The sequence below is a fragment of the Penicillium pulvis genome (genome assembly GCF_028828015.1).
Source record: "Penicillium pulvis strain IBT 33274 chromosome Unknown contig_7_segment1_segment0, whole genome shotgun sequence".
Lineage (NCBI taxonomy): Eukaryota > Fungi > Ascomycota > Eurotiomycetes > Eurotiales > Aspergillaceae > Penicillium > Penicillium pulvis.
Genome location: NW_026643079.1, coordinates 133,560 through 150,329, shown reverse-complemented (window position 1 = coordinate 150,329; position 16,770 = coordinate 133,560). Strand labels below are relative to the sequence as shown.

At 48.8% G+C, this 16,770-nt stretch overlaps 7 protein-coding genes across 7 annotated transcripts; 3 read left to right on the top strand and 4 right to left on the bottom strand.

The window, feature by feature from the left end:
• Nucleotides 1-1,021: 1,021 nt before the first annotated feature.
• On the top strand, nucleotides 1,022-3,022 carry N7503_007988 (type-X family DNA polymerase; the record flags this gene model as incomplete). The annotated part of the gene is made up of 1 exon (XM_057067535.1): nucleotides 1,022-3,022. The coding sequence occupies one exon, from the start codon at nucleotides 1,022-1,024 to the stop codon at nucleotides 3,020-3,022; it is 2,001 nt and encodes a 666-aa protein (XP_056918390.1).
• A 324-nt stretch (nucleotides 3,023-3,346) lies between these two features.
• On the top strand, nucleotides 3,347-4,306 carry N7503_007987 (aromatic alcohol reductase; the record flags this gene model as incomplete). The annotated part of the gene is made up of 1 exon (XM_057067534.1): nucleotides 3,347-4,306. The coding sequence occupies one exon, from the start codon at nucleotides 3,347-3,349 to the stop codon at nucleotides 4,304-4,306; it is 960 nt and encodes a 319-aa protein (XP_056918389.1).
• A 19-nt stretch (nucleotides 4,307-4,325) lies between these two features.
• On the bottom strand, nucleotides 4,326-5,312 carry N7503_007986 (alpha/beta fold hydrolase; the record flags this gene model as incomplete). Its single annotated transcript, XM_057067533.1, has 3 exons — nucleotides 4,326-4,499; nucleotides 4,547-4,897; nucleotides 4,950-5,312. The coding sequence occupies 3 exons, from the start codon at nucleotides 5,310-5,312 to the stop codon at nucleotides 4,326-4,328; spliced, it is 888 nt and encodes a 295-aa protein (XP_056918388.1).
• A 247-nt stretch (nucleotides 5,313-5,559) lies between these two features.
• On the bottom strand, nucleotides 5,560-7,338 carry N7503_007985 (Amino acid/polyamine transporter I; the record flags this gene model as incomplete). The annotated part of the gene is made up of 5 exons (XM_057067532.1): nucleotides 5,560-6,364; nucleotides 6,416-6,584; nucleotides 6,634-6,912; nucleotides 6,972-7,048; nucleotides 7,106-7,338. 5 exons carry the CDS (start codon nucleotides 7,336-7,338, stop codon nucleotides 5,560-5,562), a joined length of 1,563 nt encoding a protein of 520 aa, XP_056918387.1.
• A 1,169-nt stretch (nucleotides 7,339-8,507) lies between these two features.
• On the top strand, nucleotides 8,508-10,622 carry N7503_007984 (putative copper amine oxidase; the record flags this gene model as incomplete). Its single annotated transcript, XM_057067531.1, has 3 exons — nucleotides 8,508-9,413; nucleotides 9,462-10,432; nucleotides 10,487-10,622. 3 exons carry the CDS (start codon nucleotides 8,508-8,510, stop codon nucleotides 10,620-10,622), a joined length of 2,013 nt encoding a protein of 670 aa, XP_056918386.1.
• A 653-nt stretch (nucleotides 10,623-11,275) lies between these two features.
• N7503_007983 (Zn(II)2Cys6 transcription factor domain-containing protein) lies at nucleotides 11,276-12,864 on the bottom strand (the record flags this gene model as incomplete). Its single annotated transcript, XM_057067530.1, has 2 exons — nucleotides 11,276-12,737; nucleotides 12,788-12,864. 2 exons carry the CDS (start codon nucleotides 12,862-12,864, stop codon nucleotides 11,276-11,278), a joined length of 1,539 nt encoding a protein of 512 aa, XP_056918385.1.
• Nucleotides 12,865-13,895: 1,031 nt separating this feature from the next.
• Nucleotides 13,896-14,505, bottom strand: N7503_007982 (GNAT family N-acetyltransferase; the record flags this gene model as incomplete). The annotated part of the gene is made up of 2 exons (XM_057067529.1): nucleotides 13,896-14,380; nucleotides 14,469-14,505. 2 exons carry the CDS (start codon nucleotides 14,503-14,505, stop codon nucleotides 13,896-13,898), a joined length of 522 nt encoding a protein of 173 aa, XP_056918384.1.
• Between the last annotated feature and the right edge of the window lie 2,265 nt (nucleotides 14,506-16,770).

Below are 16,770 nucleotides of genomic sequence, written 5' to 3'. Positions count from 1 at the left end.
TCCCTTCCATTTGCCAAAATGTCGATCTCGGTGCTTGTTGCACTAGCTGGCTTTCTGACATGCGCGTTGGCTGCCCCTGTCGACATCGACACTAATACCCATGAAATGACACCGTGTTTGGTGAGGAATTAACCCAGATTGTATTCTTCACATATTACTATTTTCTCACAGATGTTGTCGCCATAGCTCGTGTGTAATGAACAAGCAGCTATAGTCGGAGAGTGTTGGAAGGGCGTCTCAGATACGGCATGCACGTGCCCAAGTATACCCTACTTGGATCACCTGAAAGTTTGCATCAAGGCATCATGCCCGTACTCAGACTGGGAATGTATGTTTTGACAAAGCTACACGGTAGCTCGTTGCTAACTTAGATAACAGTGGCCGTTAAGTTGCACGTTGAGGTCTGCAAGACACCCTTCTTAGAGGGGACTGCACTTTAAACTTAGATCTCTACATATCTCCATATCAGTGGGTTACCCCGTGGTCTGGGCCACTCGGAGATAGTATGAGCATCGTATAAGTCGTGATAGACGAAAGTTTGGTGGGATGACTACCAAACATTGACCTATGACAGATGACCAGGCACTTCGGCCTAGCAAATCATATATCTATATTGTCATCGCTCATTTCCATGACTGTAGGCCAATAGGTAAATGTAAAACCTTCCTTCGCACCAATTCACCGAAGCGATACTTCACGTACGTAGTATGCAGAAAACGGTGAAGATGATCTCGGGAAAAAATATATGACGTCATTTTAAGAATTTCACCGTCTCGCCTGGCCCCAACCTCACGTCTGTAACCACCACGAGATGCGTTGGCGTGACTGGCACTCTTCATCTTTCACTTAGCCTTTATCGTTACATCTGACTGTGAAGTATATCTTCATTTCTCCCATATTAGAAGGCTCCGTTTACTCTGGACTCAGACGCGACGCGACCCAATCATGTTGCCAGGTCACTGCATGAACATGTGGTGGAGATCACGATAACTGGTCGTCTACATGTTGAAACACAAACACAATGAGTATCGAAAGCCCCATCAAAAATGCATCAGACAGCCACATCGAGGTGGAAAATGAGAAGCTATTTACGGGACAGCCCCCGATATTCATTCTGCCCACACATATGACACTGGACAAGCTACATGAGACTGAAGATCGTCTGCTTGATCATGGGGGCAATCTAACATATGATATCGCGGAAGCGGGTATCGTTTTGGGCAAGATTGGCCACAAGAAACGTGCTGCGCTAGAGCTGCGCTCGCGTGGAATATGGACCGAGGAGATATCCGCAATTCCAAAACTGATGCCGACTTCACCTAAAGTCGACACGGAGCCTCCACTTAAACGACAAAAAACGACAAAAGCCAACTTCTCTGTGGATGCTGCAATAGAAATCGTGGATCTCAGCACAGAATCCGAGGAAGAAGGTGAATCGAGAAGTCGACACGATCATTCGCGACATATCACAGCCAAAGCCGAGGATGATGCACAAATAGTCGCAGTCGTCCAACTGGACTGGCTAGACCGCTCAATCAAGAGTGGTGAATCTCTTTCCTATGGTCCATTCCTAGTTTACAAGGGACGGAAAAGCATTGGCGCCCCGTCAACCACCCCTACAGTGCCACCCACTCTCATATCAAGCCAGATCATCCAAAGGGCAAGAGAAGATGCAGCAGGAAATACCTCGCCAGCGCAGCAACACCATCAATTTCAAGCTCGACGCTCCAAAGAGCCCACGGAAAAAACTTCAAGCCAACGAAATCCACCGATACTATATCGACAATCCACATCCGAGCATGATGAGACTATCTCACTCCCGCCTCAACCGGACTGGGTGCGCGACCAAGTATTATATGCCTGCATGCGCTCGGCACCTCTTCACCCTCCCAACGAAGATTTCATCGCTCAGCTCGTGAAAATTCGTCGAATCCGAGAGCTGACTCTTGATGAGATTGGCGTACGAGCCTACAGCACGTCAATTGCTGCTATAGCTGCATATCCTTATGTCATCAAACGCCCCAGCGAGATTATCGCTTTGCCGGGGTGCGATGTGAAAATTGCCAATCTATTCGCAGAATACCAGCAGCATGGTGCCTGTAGCCACACTGATGACGATGGCAATGTTGCTGCTGCGAACGCTTTGGAGAGTGACCCAGCATTGCATGTCCTTAACACTTTCAATGAGATTTGGGGCGTTGGAGCTAAGACAGCTAGGGATTTCTATTATCATCGAGGGTGGAGGGATATTGATGACATTGTGGAGCATGGTTGGAACTCGCTCTCTCGCGTGCAGCAGATTGGGGTCAAGTTCAATGATGAATTTAAAGCGGGAGTTTCGCGCTCTGATTCTGAAAGTATCGCTGCGATTGTACAGCGTCATGCAAACCGGGTGCGACCGGAAGCAAACGGTGATGTGCAAGCGATTTTGGTAGGCGGCTACCGACGTGGGAAACAGAACTGCGGCGACGTAGATATTATACTCACTCATCGTGATGATACAGTCACGCGGAGCCTGATTGTTGATGTCGTCGCTAGTCTTGAGACGGAGCAGTACATCACTCATACGCTTTCCTTGCATCTAACCTCAACGCTTCGTGAGCAGCAAACCACACCATTTCGAGGCGATGAAACAGGGAAGCATTTTGATACACTCGACAAGGCGTTGGTTGTTTGGCAAGACCCACACTTTGACCAAAGCTCTTCAGGTGGTCAAGATTCCAGTCGAAAGCGAAACCCCAACCCCCACCATCGTGTCGACATCATTATATCTCCCTGGAGGACCATTGGCTGCGCCGTCCTTGGCTGGTCCGGCGATACGACCTTTCAGCGAGACCTGAGACGCTATGCAAAGAAGGCTCATGATTGGAAATTCGATTCCAGTGGGATACGGGAGCGCACTGCAGGGGGTCAAGTTGTGGACCTAGAGCACGATGGCGCCACCTGGGAAGATAGAGAAAGACTTATAATGGAGCGACTGGGGGTTGGATGGAGGCCAGCTGAAGAGCGATGCTCACGATGAACAAATCCTTATAGCGGCTGATACAGTGCTGGGCGTTCGGTTCCATTCTTCATTTCTTGCATTGTGAAGAGCAAATTTACGGCAATTTAAGAGATAATTAGTTTCTGGAAAGATTTTCGCGTCTAAAAGGCCAGTTGATGGGCCTCACGCGAATTCCAAGGTTTCTTTGTAAGTAACTTGTTATGACGACATTCCCGAGTGAACAACGTCGTATTGATTCACCCTGTGAACATCAACATTCCTTTCGGTTACGCAGTTTGAGCCTTTAAACACCCCCCTGAGAATTTACAACACGCCCTATTGCAAGGGATTCGAGTCCCAGTCATGCGTGTAGCCGTAGCTGGGGGTACGAGTCCCACGCTCGGTGCATCGATTGTATCCGCTCTCCTCGCCACTCAAGGCCGCTACACCCCAGTGGTTCTCTCGCGCGAGAGTAAACGAGAAGCCTCTCGACTCCCACCACTTCAGCAAGATGCTGAGATTCGATATGTAGACTACAGCTCACAAGCTTCCCTAGTGGCAGCTCTGCGAGATGTGGAGGTAGTCATCAGCGTCCTCTTAATACCTGGCCCGGACTGGATCACCGCACAAGTGAACCTGCTCCACGCGGCGGAAGAAGCCGGGTGTCGACGATTCGCACCATCAGAGTTCGCACTCACAGACCATGCACACACAATGGTTGATTTACTAGCAGCAAAGAACGTAGTCTGGAAAGAGGTTCAAACCTCAACGAGCCAAGGCAAAATCGACGCCGCTCGCTTTCCATGTGGTATGTTCATGAATTACCTTGGAATTGGGATCCCAAAGGACGACACCAGACTCGACGCACTAGCTGGCTTTCAAGAAGAGTCCTTTCTTGTTCACCTAGATGCTCCATTACCTTGGATCGAGGTCCCACTACGTGCAGATGGATCGTTCCCGAATTTGACCCTGACCGACATCAGGGATGTGGGACCTTTCATAGTCGCTGCACTTGATATTAAGGAGCCGTGGGGAGGTAGAGATCTCGGAATGGCAGGGGATACCCTTGGCTTCACCGATCTGATCAGTCTATGCAAACGATACACTGGGAAATCAATCCAGGTTCGCAAGGTAACGAAATCAGAACTTGTTACACGGCTCCGGGGTATATCGCCAGGCCAGTTTATCCAATACATGGAATGTCAATTAGAGATTGTGGGGACGTTAGATCAATGGGTGATTGATCCCGCGTTGAATCGTCTATCTTCGATCCAGCCAACCACGGTGGAACAGTACATGAAGCGATACTGGGGCAAAGAATGAATCTGTTCAATGTATGCGTTTACTGGTACTTATTCACAAATTCAACTACCGCACTATTCACTTCCGTCGGATGAGTGCAGTTCAAGAAATGCGCGCCTCCATCAATCGTCACCAATCTCGCATCCTGGGACTGCGTAAAAAGCTTGATCTCTTCCGCGGCATTGGCCGAGGAAAACACAACATCCTTCGTTCCCTGTAATAATTAGCCAGGATAGTAGAATTAAAAATTGATAAACTTACATGAAGCCATAGAACCGGACAGCGAACGTCCGGCAGTCGAAGATGCATTGATCCACGCTCAGCCAAGTTGATCGCAGCCATCCGAAGTTGCCTGCGACCGTCATCGCCACGATAATTTGATTTGATGGAGTCACGCCAGAAGTCATGAACCTCGGCAGAGCACTCATTGAAACCGACTCCAATCAGTGCATCGCAGTAGTCATCACCGGGCTCGAAGTTAGGTACTGGTTTGCTGACGGTCCATTGATTCACGAAGCCCGACACAATAGACTGGCCATCCCAGCAGTCGAGCTTTCGACTGCGATCCGACTCGGCGTCCATTGACGTTCCCAGGGGGATGATACCAGCAATCTACTAGCAGGTTAGCACTGACAAAAATGTAGGGACGAATCCGCAATTATACCATGTCTGGTCTCAACAGGGCCATTTGGACGGTGACCCAGCCCCCTTGACTAGTTCCCAACACGAATGCCTTGGCAATACCCAAAGCGTTCAAGACTTGGAGGTTCATCTCCGCTGTGTCCCAGTACGTCCACTGCTCGGAAGACGTGCGTGTCTGACCATGTCCAAGTAGCTCGATAGCCACCAAATTCACCTTGGCGGAAAGCTGAGGATCATCAAACTGCTGTCGGTATAATTCAGATGTTGCGGTGAAGGCGTTTACGAGTACCACTGTTGGCTTGGCAGGGTCATACTCCTTGGGCATTTGATACGCCGCGTCAATTCCGCCCAAATGGGGAACGTGGATAGTTTTGGTATTCGGCATGGCTTGCTATACGTATGAAAGTTCTTTCGCTTCAAAACATTGCCCCTCTTCAGGCCCAACCCCGCTACTTATACTCTGGACTTCGCTCTTGGCATTATCGTAGAGTTTCGGGGAAATAGGAAATAAGTGGAGTGGAGTCTCCACTAGTCCGTCAGGTGGCAACTTGAGTCTGCGGGAGAGATGAAGATCCCGAGGTCGTTGAAAGAAATAACTTCATACATCATTGCTGCTATTAGATTGACGAGACTTATATATCTTCTGCCAAATCCACCACCGGTCCTGAAAATCGCCTCTTTCCACCACAAGCATAATAGTAGACTCCACCGATGAAAACCCAGCCCACCATCACAACCACACAGTAATTCATGTTGTTAGGCGTCACAGGCTCGACGGTGGGGAATGTGCTGAACACCATTGCGAGGACCAGCCACATTAGCGCAATAACGTTCACCACTGGGCCCCATCGCGGTCCGAGATCGAACATACCCGATCCCAATCCACGGATGGTGGATGAGCATGATCGTCGACCATAAAGAAGCATGAACAAAATTGGAGAGAAGTAGGACGCGTACATGCCTAGAATAGCCATAGAGAGAACGGCATTAAAGGCAGTTGAGCTTCCGAGGTAGATCAGACCCAGCAGCATCTGCAAGAAGCCGACAACCACCACCATGCGCACAGGCACCTGTAGGGTGGGGTTAACGTACGAAAAGAATCCAGAACCAGGTAGACCATGGTCGCGCGCAAAGGCCCATGCCGTGCGACTGGTTGAGGTTGTACCGGCAGCATTGGCAGCCAAGGCCACCAGGGTAATGCAAAGCGCCATAATGGAGGCACCGGCTGGGGAGCCTGTCACATTGAGGAATAGTTGCATGAAGGGGAATCCTGTCTTTGACTCTAGGAGGTCCTGCAGATTGCCCAGAGAGAACAGCAGGACGATCGCATAGATAAGGCCAATCATTCCATTGATGGCGACACTGCCGATCATGGCCAGGGGCACGTTACGTGAGGGCTTGGGAAGTTCTTCGCTTAGGTGGCAGGCGGCATCGTATCTGCAAGAAACGTCAGCCGTGTAATATGAGAAACTCAGAAAGGATCCCTACCCAAGAAAGGGGTATACAGTGCTGAGCAACCCCACCAGCCATGAGACTCCGTCACTTGTCCAGCCACTGGTATTGGAAAAGTCCTTAAAAACATAGTCGGCTGAATGTTTGTCGGACATGGTGCCCAGGACGCAGACGATCGCGATAAATCCAACTACGTGCAATATGCCTGCATTATCATCAGTCAATCGTCCCCTTTTAAATGTTTCTCTACTAACCAGCCGTGGTGTTGGTATGAGGTAGAATCTTGGAGCCAAAGATATTGACCGCCGTGGAGTACGCCAAGATTAACCAGTAAAAGAGCATCCCCTGCCATCTTGTCCCGATATATGTGTCGAGGTTGTTGAGGGTAATGAGAGCCTGTAGCTGTAGCCCGGCGGCAAACGCTGCTGAAGCGGCGAGGACGAGTTGGCCACCGATAGATATCCAGCCTGTAAACCATGATGCTGTAGCTCGATATGATGCCGGAGTGAGACAATGGACCCAGTGATATTGTCCTAACATGGATCTAGTGAGCGATTGGAGCAAGGGGGAAAGCAAAAGCAGGATGTCTTACCTCCTGCAGTAGGATAGATTGCAGCAATCTCACACAATGACAGGACAACGAAAATTGTGCCGATCAAGGAAATTAGGCTGGCAAGAAGAAGTCAGGATTTGTCCAGGTACAGGATAACATGCCCAAGAACATACTAGTTATAAAACAAACAAGGGGCGCCACCGTTGGTCAAAGCCGTAGCCACTACGGACGAGAGTGCCTCCCACGTTGCCATCAATGAGATCTGAAGACACACAATAGACCACAGTGAAAATTCACGCCGTAGTTCCTGGACATGACCGAGGGCAGCCAGCTGCTCCTCATCACTGATAGGCTTCTCCGGGGAAGCCACCTTGGTCTTGCCTTCTAGATCAGAAATGGAATTCATTTGTGCACTGCACGAGTTCAAGTTGAGGAAACTGCCCAGACTACGAATCCGGACTACCTTGGTCTTATAGCCGCGGGACTAATACGAGATAGGGGAAGTAATACATAGCGGTGCTCAATCCGCACTTTCCTGATAACCTAGGTAAAGATCAACTTAGATCATGGGAAAGGTAAGGCTTATCATCAGAGCTGATGCAGACTCTGGGTCTGGTCTTAGGGTTTTATCGCCTAGCTCCACCTCTTCCCCGCATCTTATGTAAACTCATGTCCCGGTTTCTACATGTATCTCTGCGCGTTCTTTCCGCATTTCCAGGCTCAATGTATGTTGACCCAAACATGATCAAGTTCAGGTCCAATGACTGCTTAGTGACAAAAGCCACTGTTGTTCAATTGGGCAAGTCATACCAGGTGGGTCTGTCCGGGGTCTCTCCGAGCCGTTGTCGTGGGAAGCAAAAGCTCGGAATCGGAAGGAAAGTTAGATAGGCTTAACGATAAGCATGAGTCAAGGTCGGAAAAGGTGTAGGCCTGCACCCGAAGAATTGATTTGATATGCTCTAGCCACTGTTGATCAGCAGTAATCCTCTTATATGCGAGAATTATAATTTCAAATGAGCTGTCCTCGGTAAGGCCATATGTTTGTAGAGGTGACTACATAACGGGCCATAAACTCCACATCCCCGCGTTTCACGAGATTTGCGGAACTGTTTCCATAGACGCTGCCAACCAGAAGTCTGAATGGGTGCCTAGTAATTCCTTGGCACAAGACCCCTGTTATATTCCTGTTGTTACAGTTGTGATTGGCCATGTCCACAGTTGTTTTATGTAATATACTTGCGTAGCTCGCCACTCGATGGAAGGTCGGAATAGAACTTGAGATAAAGCCGTATCAATCTGAAAGATTGCTAGTAGCGAAACAGCATCATCCAAAATATCCGGAGCTCAGAGGAACTGAGGTTAGATAGTGATGGCATCTTATCATCGGAAACTAACAGATAATTATTACCTAGAATTGTGACTTGCCTAGAAAGGTGCTGTAAGTGGGGATCTCGGATCCATTCCGACTTTCCGAGTCAAGGACCCCCCACACAATTCTCCCATTCCGTGCATTTATATAAGTCGAGCTAGAATGCCTGGGAGTTTGCAGAAGAGCCGCTCAAACCAACCACAATCATGCTTCATCCACTCGCTATCCTCTCCGAGGAGGAGACCAATCTGGCCCGTGACATTGTCAGAGCCGCTCACCCTAACACCATCATTGACTTCCGCGAGATCTACCTACAAGAACCCCCCAAGGCGCAATTGCTCGAATACCTGGCCATTGAGCATGCCGGTCGCTTGAGCCCGACAACCCCTCGTCCACCACGTCTGGCATTGTGTCAATACGATGTGATTGGCCCTGACAGGGTGCCCTCGTACGAAGAATCGGTCATCGACGTGGCCACTCGAACTCGAGTCAAGCACCACGTTGTAGGCAAGCAGCACCATGCTTCGCTCACATTGACTGAATTTGATACATTGGTGGAGCAGTGCAATAAGTCGCCTTTGTTCCAGCAGGCTCTCGCGGACTTTGATCTCCCAGAGGGTTTCGAGGTCGTGATCGAGCCATGGCCATATGGCGGTCTGGATAGCACCGAGGACAACCGCCGTTACTTCCAGGCACTCTGCTTCGCCCAGGACAAGCGGTCCGGTAACGAGGACTCTAACTTCTATTCATTCCCTCTTCCCGTCATCCCAGTCATGGATGCGCACACACAAGAGATCATTCGGGTGGACCGACCTGCCACCGGTGGCAAGGGAGAGGGCCTGCTTGAGCAAACCTTCAAGCGCGATATTATCGGACACTGCAAGCCTTCCGAGTATGTTCCTGAGCTGCTTCCCGAGGGAACACGAAAGGACCTCAAACCATTGAATGTGGTTCAGCCTGAGGGGCCCTCATTCCGAGTTACAAATAATTCTCTGGTGGAGTGGCAGAAGTGGCGCTTCCGTGTCGCCTTCAACCCGCGTGAAGGTGCCACTATTCACGATATCTGGTATGACGGTCGTAGCGTGATGCACCGTTTAGCGATCAGTGAGATGGTATGTTCTATTTCGCGTGAGATGTTGACTGTTTCTAATTGATACTAGACTGTTCCTTATGCCGATCCCCGTCCCCCTTTCCACCGTAAGCAAGCATTTGACTTTGGTGACGGTGGCGGTGGAAACATGGCGAACAATCTGTCCCTGGGCTGTGACTGTCTCGGAGTCATCAAGTACCTCGATGCCGTAATGACAAAGCCCGATGGTACCGCTCAAAAATTGCCCAATGCCATCTGCCTTCACGAACAGGATAACGGCATTGGCTGGAAGCACTCCAACTGGCGGACCGGTCGGGCTGTGGTAACTCGCCTCCGCGAGTTCGTCGTTCAGTTTATCATCACCTTGGCCAACTACGAATACATCTTCGCCTTCAAGTTCGATCAATCAGGCGGTATCACAGTGGAGTCCCGTGCCACCGGTATTTTGAATGTCGTCAACATTGATGCTGGCAAGGTCAGCGAGTACGGAAATGTCGTGAGTGGGGGTGTTCTCGCTCAAAATCACCAGCACATTTTCTGTGTTCGTATGGACCCAGCTATTGATGGACAGAAGAACTCTGTCGTGGTGGAGGAGTCACACGCCGTTCCCCAGAACGCGGTCACAAATCCCAACGGAAACTTCTACCAGGTTACCAAGGAGACCGTCAAGCGTTCCTCCTGGATCGACGCTGCACCACAGCTGAACCGGACCATCAAAATGGTTAATCCCCACAAGACTAACCCCATCAGCGGAAACCCAGTTGGATACAAATTCATCCCCTTGGCTACACAGACGTTATTGGCGGATCCAGAATCGGTGCAGGCCCGCCGAGCTCAGTTCGCCCAGCATCACGTTTGGGTCACCAAGTACCAGGATAACGAGCTTTACGCAGGTGGTCGGTACACACTGCAGAGCCAAGTCGAAGTTGACGGTGTGTCAGATGCTGCTCGCCGGGGTGATGCAGTCGAAGACACCGACGTCGTGGTTTGGAACACATTTGGTATCACTCACAACCCACGTGTTGAGGACTGGCCTGTCATGTAAGTCTAACCTTCTTCCTGCTTCTGCATGACAATCACTGACTTAAGTATCAGGCCCGTTGAAATTTTCCAGCTCATGATCCGCCCTGCAGACTTCTTCACCGCCAACCCTTCTATTGACGTACCATCCAACAAGAACGGATCATCCCGATTGGCAGACTCCGAGTGCTGCAGAAAAGCACACATTTAAGCATTACCGTCGGTTATTGAAGCATATATTGCATCATAGTACTGTGCTCCGATGGTCATTAAACCCATTTCTGTATATATCACGGGTCATGAATCTGGCGGTCTACTATTGGTTCAGTTTTCTTCGATGTATCATATATTCAGTGCCACCTTTAAATCAATGTATAGAGTCAGCTCAGTACCGACTCTGTTAGTACCAGTGGTATCAATGTGTAGTATATCCCATTTATAGATATGCAAATCACCGCTTCCAGGCCAGCTGGAAGCCCTCAATAATAAAGAAGTACCAGCTTCTCACAGTAGATAGACATACTCAGATACACCTCCAGGGCTATCTGTGTATGTACTTTGTAAAATATTCTGCTCAATAATGTTGACTTTGGGCTGTTCCCTTTCCAGTCAGGCAGCCCAAATCTTTCAACGTCATAATATTTCCTTTCTCGGGTCGCTTTTGATTGGACTCGAGTTAATGGAACGCCTTCAGGCCAGCTGAAGGGTTGGAGAAGTAACAGCTTCTCGCGAGCTGAAAGTGTGGAGAAGTACCAGCTTCCCACGGTTGATGCATCAAATGGAAGTGCAGCTGAAAGTTTGGAGAAGTACCAGCTTTTCCTGACAAATAAATTTACCTATTTTGGTAGGCACTTCCATGGAATGTTATATTCCGCTGAAAACAACTTCAAGCTGTTCCCTTTTCCATTCGGGAACGCCCAAAGCTTCCGACGCTGGGATACTGCCTGTTCTAGCTGCCATTTCCTTTGGTGATGGCAAGTTGATTCTTTTATCGGCCTCCCAAGTCTCAAAGTCGTGACAAAGGCGAAAGTCTTCTGCAAATATGGGAGAGTCTCGGAGTGCCTCAAGTATGGTAGCATGTGTATCGTTGATTTCAAGACCATGCTCTGCTCTCAATATCCTCTTGCTCATCCTGTAGATAATGCTTGGGTCCCAGAATATATCAACATTGTGGTTATATCCTTTTTGGATCAAAGATAATGCTCTCAATCGGAGCTGTAGATTTCGGCATTTTGCAATGACGAAGTAGAGATATGGAAGAAGTCCGACTTCCAGCATAAACCCCGGAGCCGTGGGAAGGAGCTGCGACTTCCGTGCATAATTGATTAATCTTTCAAAATCATCCATACAGGTGTCGTACACTTCGTCGTCTTCTCCTAAGCAAATTACCCAGATTTTCAACATGAGCCATCTGATTTGCAGAATGCAAGATATATGTTCGAATTTGGGGTCAATGGAGAGCCTCGCCCTGAAATCTGCGAACTTGATTCGTAAAGACTCGACTGCCGCGTTTAGCCGCTGTTGCTCTTGAAGAACAATGTGTGGCATATCTTCCTCCAACGAATCAGGGGAATGGAGTTGAGAGACACGATGTTGTTCTTTCATGCGGGCCAGCTGAACAGCATCATATTGAATAGAATTGATTGAGCCCTGGACCTCGATAAACGAGTTCAATTGCTCTGGTGTCTGATAAGAAGGGCAGTTGGTGAGGACTGGAAGGGTCCACAGGGATTGAATGGTAAAAATGGGCGTAAGACTCATGTATCGGAGGATAGCACCTATCCTCGACACATGTCGCGATTCATTCAGCAAATCAATCCCATACTTAATATGAGTCATCGCTGCATTGATATCTCTCCGTGTGAATTCGATGCACGCAAACAGCACACAAACAATCAACAACGTATCGAGTTGATCGGCTTGGACTGATTTTAATGAGCGAATCTCTTTCATGGCAAAGTTATAGTGGCGGAGCGAGAAGCCGTGATCATATGGAAGCTGGACAAATGCAGGATCCTGATGGGTTGTCTCATATAGACTCATGAGGCTGATCGTGGCATGGCGTGCAGCCGGTTCCTCAACAATTAATCGTGCTACAATGCGCGACCAAAACAAGTAATTGAGGGGCAGACAAAATGCCGATTCCAAACTGTGGTAGAACCGATCCAGGCTGCGCAAGCAATTGCTGTCTGTGTCGGGAAAGAGTGATGGCTGCAACTGGGATAATGAGCTTTGTGAGATGGAACTGTATCCGTCACATTTTCGGCCCGTGGACTCGCATCGCGTGCAAGATGGACGTGTTTCATCACATTTCACTTTCCGAATCCTGCTTTTAGATTAGCAGTCAAGCTGTTTTGAAGATCGCCATCGACATACTTGCAAGTCAGACAGCCAGTTCTAACTCGGCGGTGAACCGTGCGCCGAGTTGCTTGTTTCGACTCTTTGTTCTCCATAGTCATATTTAGCCGGACTTTCAATACCAAAGAATGGGGTCTTTCAGGGGCACGAAGGGGGCGGGATTTCAATTTATGGGATTTTGAATCAAGCATCGAAGCCATATCGCCTCACATTGGGGTCCAAAAGAGGCATGCGAGTATGTTGACGTTTGCCACTTGGGCACTCCCTCAAGGCGTATCTCGTTCAGTTTCATATTTCTATGACCCCGTTTCAGCATTGTTTCAATTTGTTGTTTCAGCTTTGTGTCTGATGTAAACGGAATCCTCCAATGATTCACCATTGTATTGATCTAAGGGTCGTTGCAGACCACATGTCCACAAGATTTCTGCTCTATACTGCTCTTTTTAACTCTGCTGGCGCAATTTTGGAAGCCTAGGTGGTTGCCGAATGATTTTCCCTTTTTCGTTTTCAGATCTGCTGGGATTCCCTAGTAGATCTACTATTATATCCCAGGGTTGTACATGGATATATCGCATTGGTGCTAACAACAGGCCAGATTGCGGCGGTTGTGGCAAACCAGGATTGGGGCCAATGATGATGATCACTTGTATAGCGACGCGGCTGCACGCCTAGCGCCCTACGAAACACCAACACAACACCAACGTAAGAGTGGATTGAATTTGGATCTCAAATTGTACGTCGGCACTTGTGCGCGGCAGATATGTCGAAGGGACAAGTATTGAATGCACATGTATGATGTAGCAGTTCAGTGCAAATTTCAGTGATGAGATTGAATTGACGCTCGCAAACAGCGGTCGTCCGCTTCTCTGGAGAGAGACAAGTATGAAGTGGAAGCATATCCCGAGACACAATTCATGCTGAAAGACGAGGTCACCGTTACTTGGAAATTGACCTTCTCCCCAACAAAATGGGCTAAAGATGTACAAAGCTTTTATACAATATTAATTGATGATCTGGCTATAGAACTACAATATATGTACATTTATAATCATGCCATTCCAGGGCTTTCGAAGACGTCCATCGTTTTGATCATCTACCCCATACTTTTGCAAGTCCGTACGATCACCTATACACCCTCAGCCAACTTCGTCAAAGCATCACCGTCCACCATCATCTTCATCCACTCCTCCATTCCCTTGGCGCCAACCTGCTCATAGAATCGAATACTAGGCTCGTTCCACTTCAGAACGCTCCACTCCAACCGACGGCCGTTCGCCTCAAGTACCTGCTTCGCCAAGTACTTCAGCAGCAAGAAGCCATAGCCATGGCCGCGAGCACTCGGCTGCACGTATAGATCCTCCAGATAGATACCGGGTGCAGAGCGCCAAGTGGAGTAGTTGTAGAAGTAGAGCGCCATGCCGGCGGGGATTGGAGCGGGGTTTTCGGCAGTGGCAGGTGGGGTAATGAGGGCCGTGTAAACGGCGCCACGCTTGGGCGGGGTACCGGGGAAGGAGAGTGTGGCTAGGAGACTCTCCTCAGTGGCTTCGACCTCGTGCAGGGCCTTTTCATAGTCGGCGAGCTCGCGGATGAATTGGAGGATGAGTGGGACATCTGGAAGTTGTCATTAGTGGGACACTTGCCTTGGTTTCGCGTTGGAATGTGGGAATGGAGATTGGAGAGAAATGGATCCCTTACTCACCCTCTGGTGTCGCCAGGCGAATAGCAGGTTTCTCCATGTTTTCCAAGTGCAATGTTGGTTGATTGTTCCAAGATAGAGTATTGAAGTTTTTTGACAGCTGGTACTAGACCCAAATGGGGTTTTGCTGGAGTAAGCGGCTCAACCCGCCCTTGGATCCGTCGACCAATAAATGCAACCTATTCACAGGCTTTTCCTGGCAAAGACACATATACCAGTTACGACAAAAAAGACTGCGAACGTGGAACTATGAGAAGTCAACATGACAATAGCTCCTCTAAGTGCTGATACATCTATGGATTTGACCACATCAAGGTAGCTTCACTTCGAACCTCTGGCTGTGGGGTTGATCTAGGTCCAACTATGTCAAATCACGTGTAGGTAGCAATGCGTAATAAAGATACTGTATACAAGAAGATTGAAAAATAAAGAAATAGACGCTGAGTACGGAATACCGCCGGGCGAAGTGAAGACGGCCCCCGGGCCGAGTCTGGATATATATTCACGGAATAAAGATCCCGTCCCTGGGGATTCGCGTAATTGGTTGCCAAGACAAGACAGCCTTGATACCTATGAGAGGGCTTGGTGCTCAGAACGGAAAAGAAGAAAACATTTGAAGAAAAGAAAGCAGAACCTGACTTATGTTGTCATGAGCTACAGGTGACGTCGCAAATCTACATTGACAAACAAAGTGAGAATAAAGGAGAATAGAAGAAAGGAAGGGGACCGAGTTCCCTGCCCCCGAGGATGTTTAGAATGAATTGTACCCCTTATTTTTTTTTGAATTTCCGGATTACGTCCCTCACGGGAAACAACAACGTATGAAAAACGCATAATAACAGAAGTGTAATAAGTCCCTTCCAATTGGTCCTGATGGGGCCTGGAAAGCTCGGTTCCCGAACCTCGCCATCACTAGTTCCAGAGTTCAGATCCTCGTCATAGCTTCCATTTCCACATTGAAAACTAATCTCAATTGGGTCACACAATCAATAAAGCTCCAGCTCCTTGCAAAGTAAGCCCCGTTGTGGCGGGTGACCGTGAAATTGGGTGTTTTGCAGGCTACAGCGGCAAGCGCGCTTTGCGTGAAAGGAGCGGTTGCAGCGACCCCGGAATTGGCTCCACCCAAGTGGGACCGTGGAACAGAACACAGGAAATTGGGGCGAAAAAAGTCGAACTGGAAATTCTGGACCTGGTGATCGCCGGTTTGACTATTGATTTTATTGTCAACGAACGCCAAGGGGATGTACCTGCACAACTGCCCTATGTGCCCATTGTGACCAGGGGAGAAGCATCAATCCAGGCCAGGTCAGGCATTGCGGGGGCCTAATGATGATCTTCTTTTATTTCAACGGTTGGAAAGGTCATAGCACATACTGTAGATACATCATATATCATGATGTCGGTGGGCATAAGGTACTGGGTGGGGGGGAACCCCACACAGACACAAACTCGGAGTGATACGTCAGGCTCATTTCAGCTACACCTGTTTGGATGACAAAATGACCAGTGTGATGTGCTGGGAAACTAGTAGATCGAGGTTTCAGCCAGTCGGATCTACCATGTTAGTACGTCTGTAAAGTGTAGACGATCCAGAGTTAAAAGAAAAAAAAATAACCCTGGGGCTAAAGTACCTTGGCATGACTCAGATCAAACATCATTGTGGTTGCTGATGAGTATAGCCCTCGCTTCACGCGGAATCAGCTGCGGTAAGACCGGTATCCCCCCGATGGTATCCGGGTCCGTTGCACGACTTGGTCTCGAGGTTTGTTTCCCGATTTTGTTCGGCAAACTCACCACGAGGGGCGCGCACGGACGTATACGCGAGCTTGACGATTCTGATGCCTAGATCGTGCTTTCGTGCCCAGCGATTGGGTCCATTCACCGGCCCTGAGCACGTCCCTTGACTTTCTCCAAGCGCCGATTCCGTAGTGTAAAAGGGACAAGGTCTTAGGGCCTATCTGACCATCTCCACCAGCCCCCGAGACACTAGTGGAGTCGCTATATGCTAGCACAGCCCGAGCCGCTGATGACCCCAAGCTGAGGTCAACGATCATGTGCCTGTTATTGGAGGCAGACGGAGGCTTTTTTTTTTTTTTGCGGGAATCCTTGAGCGTATCACGGCAGTTCCGTATGAATTAGGAATGTGGAATGCAACTGCTTTCCTTCGAGGTATCCATTTTTTGACTGGAGCTAGCGTCGCTGGATTCTCACTTTAGAATTATTTCTCTTTTAGATTATTGGTTTTTTCCCCTTTCTATTTGAATTAATTCTAATTTTTTTTTTTAAAATTTTTTTTTTTGGTTGA